At 36.5% G+C, this 19187-nt stretch overlaps 1 protein-coding gene across 2 annotated transcripts in view; it reads right to left on the reverse strand.

Moving 5' to 3' along the window:
- The window catches only part of LOC150101396 (alpha-soluble NSF attachment protein-like), a 209880-nt gene that overhangs the window by 178975 nt on the left and 11718 nt on the right, over positions 1-19187 (reverse strand). For both annotated transcript variants that reach the window (XM_090400554.1, XM_090400553.1), the window contains exon 2: positions 7108-7187. In XM_090400554.1, the coding sequence (XP_090256680.1) occupies positions 7108-7187 (80 nt within the window). The remainder of the gene's footprint in view (positions 1-7107; positions 7188-19187) is intronic.

The following is a 19187-nucleotide window of genomic DNA, read 5'->3' on the forward strand; positions in this document are numbered from 1 at the left end:
TTTACTCACTCAGATCTCAGACAGAGCAAGCGCGAACCATAGAATGCGACAACAAATAGCACTGTCTCCAACTAACACGCATTAAATTTTGTATAGATCTGTTATTCGGTTTTTTTTAACGAACTTTTTTGATGTTCATAATACCAACAAATGAACTTGTTTTTCGCAATTTCTTATAGTTTGTGCTTTAAACTGTTAGTTCTCTTTACCCCTGAAGATGTTGGTCTTATGACTAATGAAACTTGTCGGGTTATTTTTTAGTACTTGTTTAGTTTTTTAAAAACAGTTCTCTAATAAACATGTGGTCATAAAACCAGAATATTTCTATTGAACTTCTTAACCACAGAAACCTATGCATGAATACTGTCCAATCACTGCTGCGAGACCCATCAACACTTCTGCGCATGGCAGAAGAAGACGAATCCATTCCACTAATATGGTAATGATCAATGATGAGTGTTTATTATTATGCGTTTGAAAATAAGCTTTTCTTTTATGAAAATTCTAGTTTTTATATTTTACTTGTACGACAGTTGGAAAATTTTACGCATAAAGTATGTGATTTCAAGTGTTGGTGACGAATTCGTACATATCCTTATTCCCTTCAACATGAATTGACTCTTCTTGCCACTGTGCCAGCCAGGGTTCTTGCATGTGTGGTTGGACAGTAGCTATGATTATATCCTAAATTCCAATAATTAAGACTTGAAGATACAATTGTTTCTTTGCCAGTTTCAGTTGCTGTGCTTGCCTGTATATGCCAATCTTTTGCAACAATTTTGTAAATTTGTAAAAATTTAGTTTATTATTCTGAAGATGTCAACTTCTCTCTACTAAGTCACAAAATAAATTGAAATCAGACAACAAATATCTATATGCTGGAGATGACATAAGACAAAAAAGAAAAACAAAAAAAAGCTAAGTCTAATGTAACACAGTAGTGTAACATCAACATGGAAACCAAAGTTATAGACTATCATATTAAAAGCCATAGGACATATGTATAAACAAAAGGCCTGTACTGGCAGAAATGAATAACACATTACCTGCCATTGGTTATAACTACTTCAGTGTGATGGGGAAGACTTTTTACTAATTTCTGGTAAAAGAAGTTGGTGATATTATACTATAATCCCTTAACCACCCTACTTGTGAGGTGGATGAAACAGTGAGACCAAATTGCACTTCTTATCCATGTTATTCAATGGGTGTTAAGAGAATCATATCCAGATTTAGCTGGGCATCTATAGACATCATGGTTGGTTGGGGGGGGGGGGGGGATTAAGGCATTAAAAGGAATATAGTGTGTAGCGTGCTCATTCCACAGGAAAAATTTGCATTTGCTCTTAAGCTTATGGACTGCAGCTCTTCATATATCATAGAAGCATTTATGGAATTGCTTTTGGCTATTTGCATCTCAAAATACAGATTCCCTATGATGTGACAGAGGATATAACTAGCCTTCTCATATAATCAGCTCCTTTTTAACTACAATGTCAGGCATTTTAAAGTAGCTGAAACTCTAATCAAGATTTGAAAAAAAATTCAAAAGTGATGATCTTTTAAATATACTGCTCAAAAAAATTAGGGGATATGGATGTTTGTGATTGTCTGTGGAAATACCAGTGGTGGTGGTCGGCAGTAGCTGCCATTGGTGTAGTTGTGGTCAGTTGGTGGATTGAGTTGTATAGCAGGTACTCTCCCTCAACGAGTCCTTGGAGGTGTAAAATAATAATAATAATAATAAATAAATAACAATAATTGTTTATAATTAACAGAAACAACAGATTTTACATACAAGATATGAGTCAGGGGATAGAGTAGTCATAGTACAGTAGATATAATAAAGTTGATAAATATACAAAAAAAAAAAAAAAAAAAAAAAAAAAAAAAAAAAAAAAAAAAAAAAGAAGAAGAAGAATTGTTTATAATGAAGAGAAATAACACTTTTGTTAAGGAACACAATTATTACAGTTTAAGTTAGGGCAATGGAATAGTACTTAAGCACTTTTTGAATAAGTGCTCAAATTTGAAATGGCAGCCATTCTATCATGTCAACTCAGTACTACACCAAACCAGACTTTTTTTTATAAAATAGAGAATAGGAATGATGTTCCTGCAGTTATTTTTCAATGGAAAATCTTGTTTGTCCAAAGTATAAGAAAAGACAATCACAAAATAAATCCTGGCAAATGTCACTAATGTTCCATGTGTTGAGGCTTAAGTGCTGGGAGGACATTATGTTGGAGGTTTAATAGAATATTTACAGCACTAGAAAAGGATTAAAAACTAATATTAATGCTTCCAATATTTCGTCTCAGTCACTGAGACATCTTCAGGGATTACAAAAAAACTCTTGTAATACACACTCAAATACAACACAATACTAAATGAAACGGGGGTGACTCTAAGTCCAATCTAGGTTTGCACCCTCTATGGGTATTTGTAGGTGGCCTAGGATGTAAAGTGGGACCTCTGATAATTAATGTTACCCAAATTTTGGGAAGTTTTATGCAACTGTATTTATTTAAATTTGGTTGATTTCAGAGTGCCGCTGCAGATTCTAAAAACAGTCTTTCTTTTTGGCATTTACTATGATGGAGCATGGTGGTTTTTCTTCAGGAGATCCTGCGAGTTGTATCCAAAACATGGTCTGAAAGGCCAGATTGACCATAGTTGTGATTGCAGATGTATGATTTGTGTTCTTCTAAATGGATGGTTGCTGATTACCTGTCTCTCTGAAGTAATCCAGCTTGCAGGAACAGAGTACTTTATATACTCTAGGCACTCAGAGAGGAGGGAGCTGATCTTTAGTAGAACGGATAAAGGTAACAAGTTTAGCAAGATCACTAATGTTCCACTGAAATCCTTAACTATTGTGCCAAGCATTTCCTGTAGACATAATTATATTATTTAATTTTTTTCATGCATCCAGGCTACTTTAAATGTAAAAACAAAATTTACAAGCAGATTAAAAGTAATACCATGGAGATTCTGCTCTCCGTCCTTAGCAAATTATTACCTGGAACATTTCTAGAAGACTCTTTGTTCATCTCCATACAACTTCAATGATCATTCTGAGTATGCTATGTGGACGACATCCTCACTATATTGCCACATCCTGAAGCTGCTCTACCCTCCTTCATTCCTAACCAAAATTAACAGCTCATACCTACATATTAAACTCATGGTGGAAGGGACAGGATGCTAACTTTCTTGGATGCCCTTCTCTCTCTTGTTCTCCATGTGATATACTGACAGCTTCAGTATATTGCAAACCACCTTTCAGCAGCACACATCTGCTCCAACCCCTATGACCTTAAACTAGAACTTGATACTATTCAAAGAATTATGCAGAAGAATTTCTTCTGCTGCATAATTCTTCAACCCAAAGAAGATCTAGCATATCATAGGAATATCAAAGTTCTTACAAACATGCATGTATCATAGACACATACAAGCCCATTTCTAAGAACTTGGATCCTGTATGTAAAGTTCCCAATCCTCTACGCTGCTGGCATCTCTGAATCAATTTCAAGGATCACTAAAAAAAAAAAATATATATATATATAACTTGATGAGTATTTCTTTCCTGTCAATAAACGCTTCTCCATGTTACTTTACACAGAGCATAGGAATATCAAAGTTCTTACAAACCATGCATGTATCATAGACGCATACAAGCTCATTTCTAAGAACTTGGATCCTGTATGTAAAGTTCCCAATCCTCTATGCTGCTGGAATCTCTGAATCAATTTCAAGGAATCACTAAAAAAAAAAAATAAATATATATATATATATATATATATATATATATATAACTTGATGAGTATTTCTTTCCTGTCAACAAACTCTTTTCCATGTTACTTTACACTGAGGATAAAGTTTCCTACCCCCATCCATCCATCCATCTATCCCTTCCAAGTGATTACCAGGTTCCTTTTAATTATTTTCTTACATACTGTGGATAACCAAGATCCTCTACTCAGAAGTGTGAAAAACATCAGTCCTATCCTCGACACAGATTCGACAGAACATAGAATCTTCTGGTCAAAGACCCATCTTTCACATGGATGCTGTTAAAACTTTGAGCACTTATTCAAAAGGGGGAGTGCTGAAGTGCTACTTTACTGCCTCAACATCTTTTTATATATCTATCCCAACCCTGAAAGGCAGAAGACGTATAGCAAACAGATGCCATGTGACAGAGGAGTCAGGAATACAGTAAACTGTTGATATTCTTGAATTGTTGAAGATTGTAGTCCTTGGAAATGCTTTGAGGGAGACTGTTCCACAGAATTGAGGTCGAAGGAATGAAGATGACTGGGAGCAGTAAGGTCAATGAATATGCAGTTCACATGTAAAAGGATGATGAGTAGCTGCAGTATGAGTTCCTGTAGATCTAGCCGAAATATGAGACTAGTGCGAATGGCCATGGAAATATTTATAGAAGAGACACAATGCAGAAATTGCTCTTCTATGGGATAAGTAGCTGAAGAGAGTCTGTAAGAAAAATGTCATGCACCAGACTTCCCTTTTCTGAACAGCAACAAGTTTTAGGAAGGTCTTAGGTGCACTACCCCTTATATGACAGTAGTGTTCCAATGTTGGTCAGATTTGGGATTTGTACAAAGTAAGTTAACTGTTGGCAGAGAAGTACCGTCTTGACTGGAAAAGGAGGCTACGTTTTTTGGAAGCTCTTGATGCTATAGAAGTGATCTGATTGTGGCAGGAAAGGTTTTGAGTAACAGTCCGAGAAGAGAGATTTGGTCTTGACTGTTGAGTTCAGCATTATTAAAAGTGGAGAAGATCTGAGATCTTTTTTTTTTTTTTTATGGGAAACAAACAAAACTGCATTTTGGAAGCACTGAAGTGCACTAGGGTGCTTTATTCCCACTCATGGATACTGTGAAGATCGGTGTTCAGGGCACTTATTATAGATGATCTTGATCACAGCAGGGCCTGTTATATGAACAGGATGAGTGGAGTGTGCTATCATCAGCAAAACTATGAATAGGGTTTGCAGTTAATGAGACCAGGTCATTTAGCAGCCTATTTTAAAGTTGGTGTGAATAACTACCAGGAATTAATATATAAAATAAAAATAAGTTAAACTTACTACAAATAATAGTAGTTAAAATATTTTCTATACTATCTCTTTGAATTGTTAGAGAAGAAAATACATGCATAAAAGACTACTCCTTCAATTTACCTAGACAGGGTTTTCAAACCTAAAACACATTCTTAATCTCAATATATTTGGGAAAAAGTCTTTTTTAAACTATCACTCCAACAGCCAAAATGCCCAATCAAGCCCACTAAGGGGTACAAGTTAAGCGTTGCCCTGTTTTTACATGTTAGTCTCTTACTCATGTATCTTTACTATGTATAAATCTTTGATGCCAAAGTTAAACTGGCAATTTTACAAAATACTGGGAATAGTAATTAAATTATTTTCATTTGTATTATCATCTCATTCCTTAAAGTACTAATATGAATAACAATCAATGTATAAACCTAAATACACACACACACACACACACACACCTCCAAAAAGAAAAAACCGAACTTTTCGAAAATAGAAGAAACTAGTGGCACCACCTGTTATATCTTTTTGTTGTCGAAAGCAACAACCTTCATTAATGTTGTGTCAACTGTTTATGATATTTGTTTCATTAGAAGTCACGTTATAGTGCCAAGAGTGACAGTGTGTTTTGATGAACAGTCGGATGTCATGATATTCATGCCGTACGTGATGAACTCTTGCTATCAATCGCGGAATGAATTCTTTGTGGATAATGCCCTTGGAATCACAGAAACAAATCAGTATCTTTACTTTTGACTTCTCCAAGCGACTTTTTTTCGGATGCCCCTCTTCTGGTGGTCTCCACTCAGCACTCTGGTGCTTTGTTTCGGGCTCATACTCAAAACACCACGTTTCGTCACCAGTAATGATCGTTTCAAGGAAGTTCGAATCCTTGTAGTGTTCAATTGCATACATCTTTTGGTCGTCGGTCAACTTGTGGGGAACAAATCGCGAATTCAATTTACAAAGGCCCAAACTCTCGGTCAAAATGTTGTGCACAGTTGATTTTGGAATCCTCAATTCACCTTCAATCAATCTCTCACGGACGTTTTCGGGTTTTCTTTGATGAAATCACCCACTTTTTGGATGTTAACTTCACCCAGTCCAGTTTTTGGACGGCCCAGCTTTTCGTCATCCTCAAGCACCTCACAACTACTTTGAAATCGCTTAAACCACTCGTAAACTTGAGTATAGGATAAGCATTCATCACCGTATGCTTTTTGAAGCATTTGATGCGTTTAAGTAAAACTTTTACCAAGTTTAACACACAAGTCAATCGCAACTCTCTGTTCGAAACTCATTTTCTGACCGTTCGTCAAATCACACTGTAACACTTGGCACTATAACTCAGCTTCTAATGAAACAAATGTCATAAACAGTTGACACAACACTAAGGAAGGTTGCCACTTTCAACAACAAAAAGATACAACAGGTCGTGCCACTAGTTTCTTCTATTTTCTAAAAGTTCAGTTTCTTTTTTGGACAGAGGGTGTATATGATGCAACCTACAAAAAATTATTTTTCTAAATCTATAGTACTTTTTTTTTTTTTTTGTACCATGGGTGGGCTAAGAATTTTATTTATTTTTTATATTTTATCAATTTTTATCTTGTTCATTTATTTTATTTTTTTAAATAGTCTGGATGCCCTGCTCTAGATATCAAACAAAGAACTTTTTCAAGCCACTTCAGGTGCCTCCAAATAGCAGGGCAGTAGGCTCACACCATGCAATGACATTCTTCTTCAGACCTAAAGACAATCACAAACAGCTATGCCCTACAGTGGGATTCGAACTCACAGCCTGTTGGTTGGAAAGCAGGCACGCTAACCACTCAGCCAACCAGACTGGCGACTATACTACAGCACTACTTACATGCATAATAATCAGAAATTCAGAACAGATGAAGAACCATAGTATATTACACTGAATAATATTTAAACAAATAAACTGAGACTAGTTAGTGACAGTGCATATTATTATAATGAAAAATTTTTTTCCAGTTGCTAATATATTAACTTACCACTCCATTTCTTTGCCATCTTAAACATATTGGCAGCACGGGTATACATCTCACAAGCTTCATCAATTTTTGATGATGATCTAAAAATAAATAATATGCATATAAATAAATAAGGAATTTTACAGCTGAAATCTATATCATCATCACAGACCACTAAGAACTGTAAGACTCATTGTAGGAGGATGACCAAGTAGATAATCTCTCTATCCTGAAAACATGACTTACAACTTACAAGCATATTTGCCATAAGTATCGAAAGTCATTCATCTTAGAATGCATGAAAGAACTTCTTTTCATACATATTATGTTGAATGCATAATAATTCAAGTCATTGCCTGGACTAATAAGATGTCAGAAGAAACAGGGTAACTATTGCAAAGAAATGAAATCAACATTCCCAAAGCTAGTTGTTTTGCCTCTAACTAAAATAAACGTGCCTTTCATTTTGCTCGACATTATAAGAAAAAATTCCACATTTACGTCATTTAGTTAAAATTGTAGCTATAAATATTACTACAAATAACAGTAGTTAAAAATATTTTACTATCATACTATCATGCTTTATGAATTCAAGTAATGCTGTTAACGCTGAAAAAAAAAAAAGTTTTGAATGCACGCAAGTGCCAGCAATGGTTCCAAAAATTTCAACAAGGGGAACTTTAGCTTGAAAGACTCCCCTCACCCCAGGGGTATAGCTGGGGGGGGGGGGGGGCAGCCCACCCTGGGAAGCACTTTGCATTTAAGAAATCTTGCCATACTATCTATAGAACAGCAACTGCATGATGAAATAGACTTCGACAATGTCATCAACGATTTTGCTAACGGAAAAGCAAGAAAAATAACATTTTTGAATGCTTGAATTAAAGTTTTACTTCAAAAATAAACATAGTGTTTTAATTTATTTCCATCTATGTCATTTTGACTTCTTGTACTATTTTTGGTGTGTATTGAGAGAGGCAGCAAACTCAGGGACCGCCCCCAGGCGGCAAAAGCTCTAGCTATGGACTGCCTCACCTTGTCTCTCTCTCGATAATGATATGCCGGAAGCTACTACTGCAAGAGATGCCAATGCAACTGTTGAAGATTTTGCAAAAGTTCTTAATTCATTGTCATCGACCAGCCATCAGCATATGCAAGAACTTGGAATAGTGTCTACGATCAGTAAGTGGGCTCCACACAAATTAACGAACAACAATCAAAGAGAGTGCATCAACATCTGCACTGCTCTTCATTCTCAAGAAGTTCAATATTTTTGAGTCGTGCAGTCACTGTGATATCACCGCGGATACTTTAAAAGAATGCTAAGTGCCAAAAGCAGTGGGTTCGTTCATTCAGGGGAACAGGCTAAACCTCAACCAAAACAAGACATTCACCATCATGAGGTTATGTTAAGCATATGTAATATTATATGTAATATTATACACTTGGAACTCTTGGCACAAAACCAAACAATCACAGCTGAAATATACTGTGAACAACTCAATCAACTGAATGAAAAACTGAAAGAAAAAAGATATTCTCTGGTCAATCAAAAGAATGTTGTTGTTGTTCACCATGATAATGCATGTCCTCATATTGCAGGAATCGCCAAGATTGGGAAAAGAACTCGGCTGGGAAAAGCTTCAACATCCTCCGTATTCTCCTAATCATGCACCTTCATATTATCACTTATTTCAAAGTTTGCAACATTTAATTAATGAAAAAAATAATACAATACATTAGAGGCACAGAAACTGAGCCTATGCGACTTCTTTGCCTCCAAACTTCCTGAATTCTACAGAAATGGCATTGTGAAGCATTCACAACATTGGGAGAGCATTACTGATTCAAATGGGGAGAATATATTATTATTATTATTTGACACTTCCAGGGAGCCAAAGACTCATCGAGGGAGGACACCTGCTCTACAACTCCGTCTCCATCATTCAATCACCAACTGACTGCAACTACACTAACGCCATCTACTGCTGACCACCGCAGATATTTCCACAGACAATCACAAACATCCACGCCCATGGCGGGATTCGAACCCACAGCCTTTTGGCTGGAGAGCGAATACGCTATCCACTCGGCCAACCAGGCAGACTTATATACTTAATTAAATTAGCAGGTGATTTATCTTTTATATCCTTTCAAACTTAATGCTATAAATGACATTACTTTTGGGATGACCTGATATTATACTAACCAAATTCTACTTTACACAGATCAATTTAAAGAATGTAGATAGGAATTTTGGCAGTTATTCATCTTGGGTATAGTAGTAATCAAAGCAACACTAAATATACAACATTATACAACTCTCCTTCTCCACCACTCAATCCACCAACTACAACGAACCGAAACTACCTTCATCATCTACACCAACGTCATCCAGGGCCGTGCCAACCCAAGGGTGCACAGCACCCGGGCAGCAAGAAACAAATATCAAATATTTATTTTATGTAGCTAATATCTAATTTGGATTATACAATGCAGCATAATCATTAATAGTAATAATATTCATTTCTTGGTATATCCTACATCGTAAAATTTAACTAATATAATAATAAGGGGCAGCAGATAAAAGTTTGCACCCGGGCAGCAAATACCTTTGGTGTGTTCCTGACGTCATCTACTGCTGACCACCACCACTAGTATTTTTTACAGACAATCACAAACATCCATGCTCAGAGCAGGATTCGAACCTGCAGCCTTTTGGCTGGAGAGCACATATGCTAACCACTCAGCCAACCAGGCTGGCTGAAATACATTGACTGAAATTTGTCAACAGGTTTGGAAGAAAATATAGACTGAAAAACATCAGTATTCATCCCAATCCCCAAAAAATCAAATGTCAGAGATTGTGAGAATTATACAACCATTACTTTAATTTCACATGCAAGTAAAATTATGCTGAAAGTGAGCCAACAAAGGTTGGAGCCATATGTGAACAGAGAAATGCCACAAGAACAGGCAGGCTTTAGGAGAGGTAGAAGAACTAGAGACCAAATAGCAAAAATGAGATGGATTATGAAAAGAACAAGAGAATTTCAGAAGGAAATATTCACCTGTTTTATTGATTATAAGAAAGCTTTCGATTATGTGGACTGTAATAGATCAATGGAGTTTGTATGTGGATTGTGTGAATTAATGCGGATTGTAATGAGACCTAATTCTCTTGATAAGAGAGCTGTATGACAACCAAGAAGCTTCATTAAAAACGTTCATATGAGTGTCGTTCGATAAGTCCATGCAAAGTCTAAGAGATGGTACCACCAGTACATAGAGGTTATTTTTAGTTGCTGTGAACTGCTGGAGGATCACACACTAAGTTTCAGTCAGATAGATCTATTACTCTGTGTTTGGCGATCATTTGAATCTATCAGTTACCGTGATTTATGAAAAATGGATGAAAAAGAATTTCATGATTAAACATTCTTTTTTGAAAGGCGAAACGGCTCAGAAAACCAAATCGAAGCTTGATAAACATTATGGTGAGTCTGCACCTTTGATCATAATGGTTTATAAGTGGTTTAGTTTAGTAACTTTCGAAGTGGCCATATGAGCACAAGTGACACTGAACGTTCTGCATGCCCTGTTGAGGTCACTACTCCAGAAATTATTGAAAAAATCCATGATATGGTGATGGATGATTGAAGAGTGAAGGTGTGTGAAATTGCTAAGGCTGTGGGCATCTCAAATGACTGCGTACATAATATTTTACATAAACATTTACATGTGAGAAAACTATCTGCAAGATGGGTGCAGTGTTTGCTCGCACTGGATCAAAAGCATCAATGTGTGAACTGTTGCAAGGACAGCTTGAAGCTGTTTCAACGGAATCCAGAGGAATTTTTGCATCATTTCACAACAGTGGATTCATCACTACCAGCCTAAAACCAAGGAACAGTCAAAACAATGAGTTGCAAGCAGGGAATCTGCACCAAAGAAAGCAAAAACTGTTCCTTCAGCAGGAAAGGTTATGGCCACCATCTTCTGGGATGTTCATGGTATAATCTTCATAGACTTCTTGGAAAAGGGCAAAACAATTACCGGAATGTATTATACGTCTTTGCTGGATCGCTTAAATAATGAAATAAAGGAAAAATGACCACACTTGGCGAAAAAAGAAGGTTCTTTTTTGCACCAGCTCACTCTTCTGCAATTATGACCACAAAATTGTTCGATTTAAGCTACAAAGATCTTTTTTTGTTCCCCTTACTCTCCAGATTTGGCTCCCTTGGACTACTATCTGTTTCCAAACATGAAAAAATGGTTGGGTGGCAGGAAAGAAACTTTCATTAAATGATGAGGCGATTGCTGAAACATCTGCCTATTTTGAAGAGTTGAACAAATCATCCTATATGGGCAGGATCAAAAAAATCGAGCATTGTTGGACAAAGTGTATAGGCCTCAAAGGAGACTATGTTGAAAAATAAAAAATGCTTGTCCCAAAAAAACTGTTTTCTTAATTTTTGCACGGACTTATCGAACAACCCTCATATAGTGTTTGAATGGAAAAATGGGTGTGGAAGAGTTGTATACTGTCGCACTACCTTTTTAATATTTATAACAAATAAGTTATGAAAATGGCTGATTTAGACAAAGATCCAGCTGGAATTAAGATTGATGGCAGAGAAATGAATAATTTAAGATATGCAGATAATACAACCCTCATAGCAGAAACTAAGGAAGATCTGGAGTGGTTGATTCTATTGGTTAAGGGGGAAAATAACAAAACTGGGCTTAATTTAAACATCAGCAAAACAAAAGTGATGGCTTCTGGCAATTTAAATGAATTTATAATAAAGGAAGATAACACAGAAATCACTGAAAGAAATATTTATGATTTACTGGGGAAGAATAAGAAATGATGGTAAATGTGAAGATGAAATTAAAAGACCAGTCATTGGAAAAAAAGTGATGCTAAACCTGACAAAAATTATGAATGACAGAGGTACACAGAGATGAGTAAGGCCACGAAAGTTAGAATTGCAAAAGCAATGGTATTTCCATTAGTGATGTATGGATGTGAAAACTCGTTATTAAGAAGACAGACAGAAAGCAAATTGATTCACTTGAATTTATGGGTGTGGAAGAGACTACTAAGAATCCCATGGACTACAAGAATGACCAATAAGAAGATTTTAGAGAATATAAAGATAGAATGCTCCTTGGAGGCAATGATCGCTAAACAGAAGTTGATATACTTTGGTTATATTATGTGTGCTGATGAATCATTGGAAAAGGCAGTTATGTTGGGGAAGATTGATGGAATGAGAAGAAGAGGAAGACCACAAAAGAATTGGATGGACAACATGAAAGAATTTACCAACTTGAACTCTCAGTTTCTTAAAGAAAGGACAAGAGGTCGAGTGGGATGGAGAGCCTTTGTTCACAGGATCATCAAGAGTTAAAAACGTCTGGACTGCACATAACATCAGCTATGAAGCTAATACCACTGGTGAGTGGAATCCAATTGCCTGAATGAGTTTAAAGTGTAGTTTAATGAGCTGTGCATATGTGTACCAGTGGGACTTTTTAAAGGCTTTTTCAACTCTACTGAGGTTTGAAGTTAATAACAACAGTTAAATCTCTCTTGTTTTAAGTATTTTAGTTAATATTCCTATTTTCCGATCCTTGGGCATTTCTTTTCCCAAATTTGATCAAACTGATGATAATAATAATGTAGCAGTAATTTCAATGACTGTTATTAGTACTTCTGTAATGATATTATCAAGACAAAAGCTTTTCAAGTGGCTTTTCTATTTTTGTTGGTGGATTTATGTTTAAGTTCATCTGTAATAACATCTTGTCTATTTTTGTTCAGTGCTATCCTTTTCAGAAAGACTCAAATTACTGAAAATATTCAATTAAAATATTTTTAGTTTTTGTTCTGTATTAACCAGAAGTTTACATTCTTTTTTTTTTTTATTAACCCTCCCTACCAGCACTAGTGTATTTTCACATTAATGCTCTGATGTGAAACAAATGTTACCAAACTATACAGTTTCAGTAATATAAATAGAAGGTGCAAGTCATCAATTATGTCCATTAAGAGGAGTAATAATAATACTTCACTCAGAAGAGCATTTAACTGGAATAACTTGCATCTGCTGCCATGTCTGAGTCAGTGCTACTGCAAGTCCAAAAATATGCAGTTCCTCACAGTATCAGGTAGCTCTAATTTTAAAGTTATTAAACATACTTTTTTTTTAATTTATTTTAAAGAAATAAATATGGTTTGTTGTTAATACATCCATCAGTTCATTGCACATCAACAGATGGCATATGATTACTCAGATGCTCGGTGATGTGCCACACCAGTCCTTGTCATGTACTGTTAAGCTTTTCTGGAGGCTTCAACTCTCTGAAGATCAGTCACTCCAAACACACCAATCATTCAACTCATTGATGGTCTACCCTTTCCTCTTTTTCTAGGAACTTTACCTTCTATTACTGTTCTGAGAAGTCCTCCTTCCATCCTTTCAACATGTCCAAAGTATTTCAACTTTCTTCTGTCAATATCTCTAAGGTTCCTTCAAGTTCTACTGATCCTTTCCAGCACCCATCCATTTGTCTGCCTTTCAGTAAATAATATCCTCAACACCCTTCTGTAACACCACATCTCAAAAGCAGCTATCCTTTTCCTGTCAGACTTCTATAGGTTCCAAGTCTCATATCCATAAGTCGCTGTTGGAAAAACAGCTGCATCCAAAATTCTCAGCTTTGTTTCAATGGAGACAGGTCCACCCTTCCAGATTTTTGACCAGTCTCTGACTGTTTTTTAGCCATTCTTAATATTCTTCTGATGTCTTCTAAACAGCAATTCTTCACATTAATAATGGTTCTGAGGTACCTGATTTCCTCAATTCTTTCTCAATTAAGGTACACTTGTTTCTCAGGAGTTTCCTTGTCTGTATTTCCTTCAAGAACCATTTTTTTGTCTTGCTAGGATTGAGCTGAAGTCCTCTGTTCTTACTGATCTTGTTAACTTTGTCAAGAATTTGTTCTAGTTCTTCCTTGTCATTATAGCAGAGTACTATATCATCAGTATACCTCAGATCACTGATCAATCTACCACATATCCTAACTCCTGTCTTGAGTTCATCCAATGCTACATGTATGATGTCCTCAGCATAGATTATTACTATTATGTGACACCTTCAGGGAGTCCAAAGACTCATCGAGGGAGGGCACCTACTCTACAACTCTCCATCTCCACCATCCAACTACAATGAAGCAGCAACTACACCAACTATCACCCACCATCACCACCAGTATTTTCACAGACAATCACAAACATCCATGCCCATGGCAGGATTCGAACCACAGACTTTTGGCTGGAGAGCGAATGCAAAAACTACTCTGCCAACCAAGCCAGCAACTAAACAAGTCAGGAGAAAGTAGACATTCTCGCATAACTCTCTTTCCAACCTGAAGACAATCAGTTAATCCAACACCTGCTCTTACCGTGGCTCTTCTTGTTCCTGTACAAGTTAGCTATCAGCCTGATAGTGTGTTGAGGAAAACCCTCTGTTTTCCCACAACACTGTCACTGTACACAGTCAAAAGTTTATGAAACACATTACCATAGGGAGTCTAAATTTTTATACTTTTCTATGATCTGTCTAAGGCAAAGGATATGATCTCTGGTACCCTTACCTTTCCTAAAACCTGCTTGTTCCTCAGGCTTCTCTGCCTTGACTTTGGCCTCAATCCTATTTAGAATGATCTTTAACAAAATCTTGCTTGCATGAGATATTAAACTAAGAGTTCTATAATTCTTGGAATCTTTCATATCTCCCTTCTTATGTAGTAGTATGAAAACTGACTTCTTCCAGAGTCTAGGTCACGATCCTGTCTCCCATATCCTTATAATCAATCTATGAAACACTCTAATCCCTTCATCCCCTTGTAACCTTAATTAACTCTGCTGGGATTCCATCTACATTTGAAGCCTTATTGCTATTAAGTCGTTTAACTGCTCTTTCAACCTCAGATCTAAGTGGAGAAGGTTCCAAATTGAAATTTTGCTGGTGAGAGGGTGCCTTCATTTCTTTATTCTCACAGTATTCTCATCTGTTTTTGATTTCCAGTTCTTCTATTAGTATTGCTCCATTCCTGTCTTTGATGACATTCAATTTGGGCTTAAACTTGTGTTTTAGGCCACTAAATAAATAAAACATCAAAAAATATTAGACTTATAGATAAACTGACCATAGATTTTTAATTCGTATGTATGTTCGTACAATATTGCCTACCAGTTTCGCTAGTAACTGACTAGCTTTATCAAGGCTTGCACAGTACAAAAAATTGATAAATGCAAAAAAGGTTTAAGAATACAAAAAACATTAGTACCTGTTAGGTAGCTAAGGTAACATATTTGCATGACATGTCAGGTACTAATGTTTTTTGTATTCTTAAACCTTTTTTGCATTTATCAATTTTTTGTACTGTGCAAGCCTTGAAAAAACTAGTCAGTTACTAGCGAAACTGGTAGGAAATATTGTATGAACATATGTATGAATTAAAAATCTATGGTCAGTTTATCTATAAGTCTTATATTTTTTAACATTTTACGACCAAAAATATGTATAATTTAAACAAAACATCCTTTTATAATTGTGATTTCTCATTTGGAACTATTTCTTTACATTTATCAGTACAAAACTTTTCCTTGTCTGTCTTGCCTGATGGCTCTTCTGGTTTCTCTGTGTAATCTCTTATATTCTTCAGTACCTGTATCTCTTTGTTTTTCCAACTGCCTTCTTGGTTCCAACCGAGATACTTCTAGGCTGTATCCTTATTATAATCTTTACTCCTTCCGAAAGCATTACTGGTGATTTTTCCTCACTAGTCTCCAAAAAATCATCCAATCGAGTTGACGTTTCCTCTATGAATCCACTACCAACATCCAGTCTAGTGGGATGTGCCTGACTTGGATGGTTTCAGAGTCAGTCTTACTTTGGCTCTTACCAGCTGATGGTCTGTATCATAGTCTGCTCCAGGGCAAGTATGCACATCAGAGATGCTTGTCTTCCACTGTTGGAGAGCCAGAACATAATCAATCTGGCATTTTGACCAATCAATTTAGATGTCCAAGTATTGGTCCCTCGTGGGTGCTTCTTGAAGCAGTTTTGGAAATAACTAATTTGCCAGCATGGGCAAAATTCCAACAGTCATTCAAGATGGGTGCTGCATTCACCCAGACCAAACATGCCACACTCAGACATAACTCTCTTACTCTTTCCCACTTTTGCATTAAAGTACCCTAATATGTTAAGTATATTTCTCCTTGGTAGGCAGTCCAGAACAATAGGTAAGTTTGCATAGAATTCCTCACTTTCTTCATTAGGCCTATCTGTGTAGGGTGTGCATAAACTATAATTGACACTTTGGTGGGATAAGCCTTAAGTCTAATGCAAAGTATCCTGTTATTAATGGAATTATAACCAAGAAGGATTCTTGCCTGAACTGTCTTCAGTATCATAGCTACCTTATGATGCTTTGAGTCACCTCTTGAATACAAAACTAGCTTACCATCCTGTCTTTTGAAGTGACCTTCTCCATTCCATCTGATCCCTGTAATTCCCAGGATGTCAATTTTATACCTCTCCATCTCTTTACAGACAATATCAATCAAGAGTACTCATCTATACACCCAGAACATTCCATGTGCCTTTGTAAAATTCCCCCTCTAAGATTAATCCTATACCTTTTGTATTCCTCATTCACAATATCACTAACTTTTGTTAGAGACTGTAATATACTTCTCAAACAGGACCCTATGCCTAAGCCCTGAATGCAACTCTGATTATTCTGCATGACCACCAATGCAGCATAAGATGTATTATAAGGCACAATTATATTAGCATTCTCGAGTGAAATCCATGCACTAAAAAAGTGGTAGGATTGAAGAGTCCTTTTCCAAATATCCAGGAAGTTTAATTCCCCAATTCATCCCAAGATGGCCAGGTAGGTTGGGACTTCTGCCTACTAGGTGAGACAGACTTTGATGTATGGTCCAACATCAGGTAGCTTGGGTTTGCCACTCCCATACTCACTAATCTTCAGAACATGGCTGTTTCCATTTTTTTTCAATCATTGAAGAAAATGGCTATTCAATGATATGGGAAATTGTAATCATTTACTGATTACACATAAATAATGTATCCGCCTGGAAAAAAAGAATATCAAAATCAAGTTGATTTTTTTAAACAATGCTTTGCCAAGTGTATATTTTTTGTTCTTGAAGAGAAACCTATATCAGCTGGTGTAAGTCATGAAGGAAGGCATACATCACTTACACCAGCTGATATACCTACTCTAAAACTCATTTACACTAAACGTACTCACTTGCCACTGGAAATCCCATCATACCAAAGTACATCACTTGACAATTACTAACACTGACCTGACAGCTATTATCATTTGTTAACTGCTTCAGCTTATTCAAATCATTCTGTAAGTGATGTACATCAGTAGCACCATCCCTGATTGCTCTTCCTAGCTTTGCATCATCAAAAACAAATGAACATCTTTTGTCAGGGCCTTTCCAATATCATTAATGTACAGATTGAACAATGGTCCAAGGACTGATCCCTGGGATATATTGGTTACAGGTATCAGAAAACCACTTTCTGATACCTGTCATTAGATACCCATTTATCCAAGTCAGTAACATGTATTCCAACCCCATATTCTTTGGTTTATGTAGTATCCAATCTAACTATCCAAGGCCCAATATTATCATGTTGTACCCATTCCCCTTCATCCAACTCAGCCATAACATTATAAAATACAAGCAAAATGCTCAGACATGATCTCCTTTTGATAACCCCATTGTGTAAAGTATGGCTTGTCTATCAATCTATTTCTGTATGCAAGTTCTTACCAACTTCACTACAATCTTCACACCCACCACAGATATACTGACAGGTCAGCATTTATCAGTCTTTGCACAACTCTAATGCAATGGGATTACATTCTTTCCATTCTGTGATATCTTTCCTGAGCTGAGATTCAAATTATACAAACATGTCAAGAGTGTAACAAGTTCAGCTAAACATTTGGCATATGTGCCAATATTCCATATGTCCCTATGGCCAAATTCTTATTCAGGTTATGCAGCAGCTCTAGGACCTCCTAATGCACCTGTATCTCTTCATCCAATGTGGTGTTAGCTTCTGACAGTATTACCACTACATTGGTGCACTATGCTAATACATAGTGCACCAATGTAGTTAATACTGTGCACTATGTTAATACACCAGGCTGATAGATCTTAATGAAATGAGCACTCATTATATAAGCAACTGCATCTTCACTTCTGATATGAGCATCAATTCCTCATTCAGTAAAGTTATTGTTTCTTTTACTTGCATCATAACAAAATTCTTTTGAGTTGTCTTTAGCCTGCAAAGCCAATTTTTTTTCAAACTACAACTTAACTTTCTGCACAACTAACTTTTTGGGCCTGCATTTCATATAAAACATCACCTCCTGTGAATTATTATTATTATTATTTTACAGCATCTCCATGGAGTCCAGAGACTCATCACGGAAGAGCCAAATTAACCATTAAAAACATAAATCCTATCGTGCCTCATTGAATCCATTCACCATCAGGGAACGCACAACCAATTCTGGCAATCAATTCCTCTCACTCACCAGTCTCCATGCAGATGCCCCCCAGGTCAGGAAGACCCTCCACAGTAAATCACACCTGAAAACATCGATGCAGTGCATGCCATGATCTTTTTGATAGACAAATACCAGCCAGAAACATTGCACACACTCTGGGGATATCCAGGGAATGAGTTGGAGTCATTATCCACCAACATTGCAGAAGCGCTCTCAGCAAAGTAGGTCCCCAAATGCTTGAATGCCAATCAAAAGAGAGAGAGTGTGCTGTCATCTAAAGGAATTTTGGGTCATTTTTGAGAAACCAGGTGCAAATTTTTTGGCTCATATTGTGACTGTTGATGAAACATTGCCAGAGACCGAACAACAGTCAGTGGAAAGGAGTGACAAAAGTTTTCCATGGCCAAAGAAGTTACGAAACCAAAAGTCAGCAGGGAAAATTCTTGTCATTG

Source organism: Typopeltis vanoorti, chromosome 11 (assembly GCF_054136105.1).
Source record: "Typopeltis vanoorti isolate ZY-2024b chromosome 11, IOZ_Tvanoo_1.0, whole genome shotgun sequence".
NCBI lineage: Eukaryota > Metazoa > Arthropoda > Arachnida > Uropygi > Thelyphonidae > Typopeltis > Typopeltis vanoorti.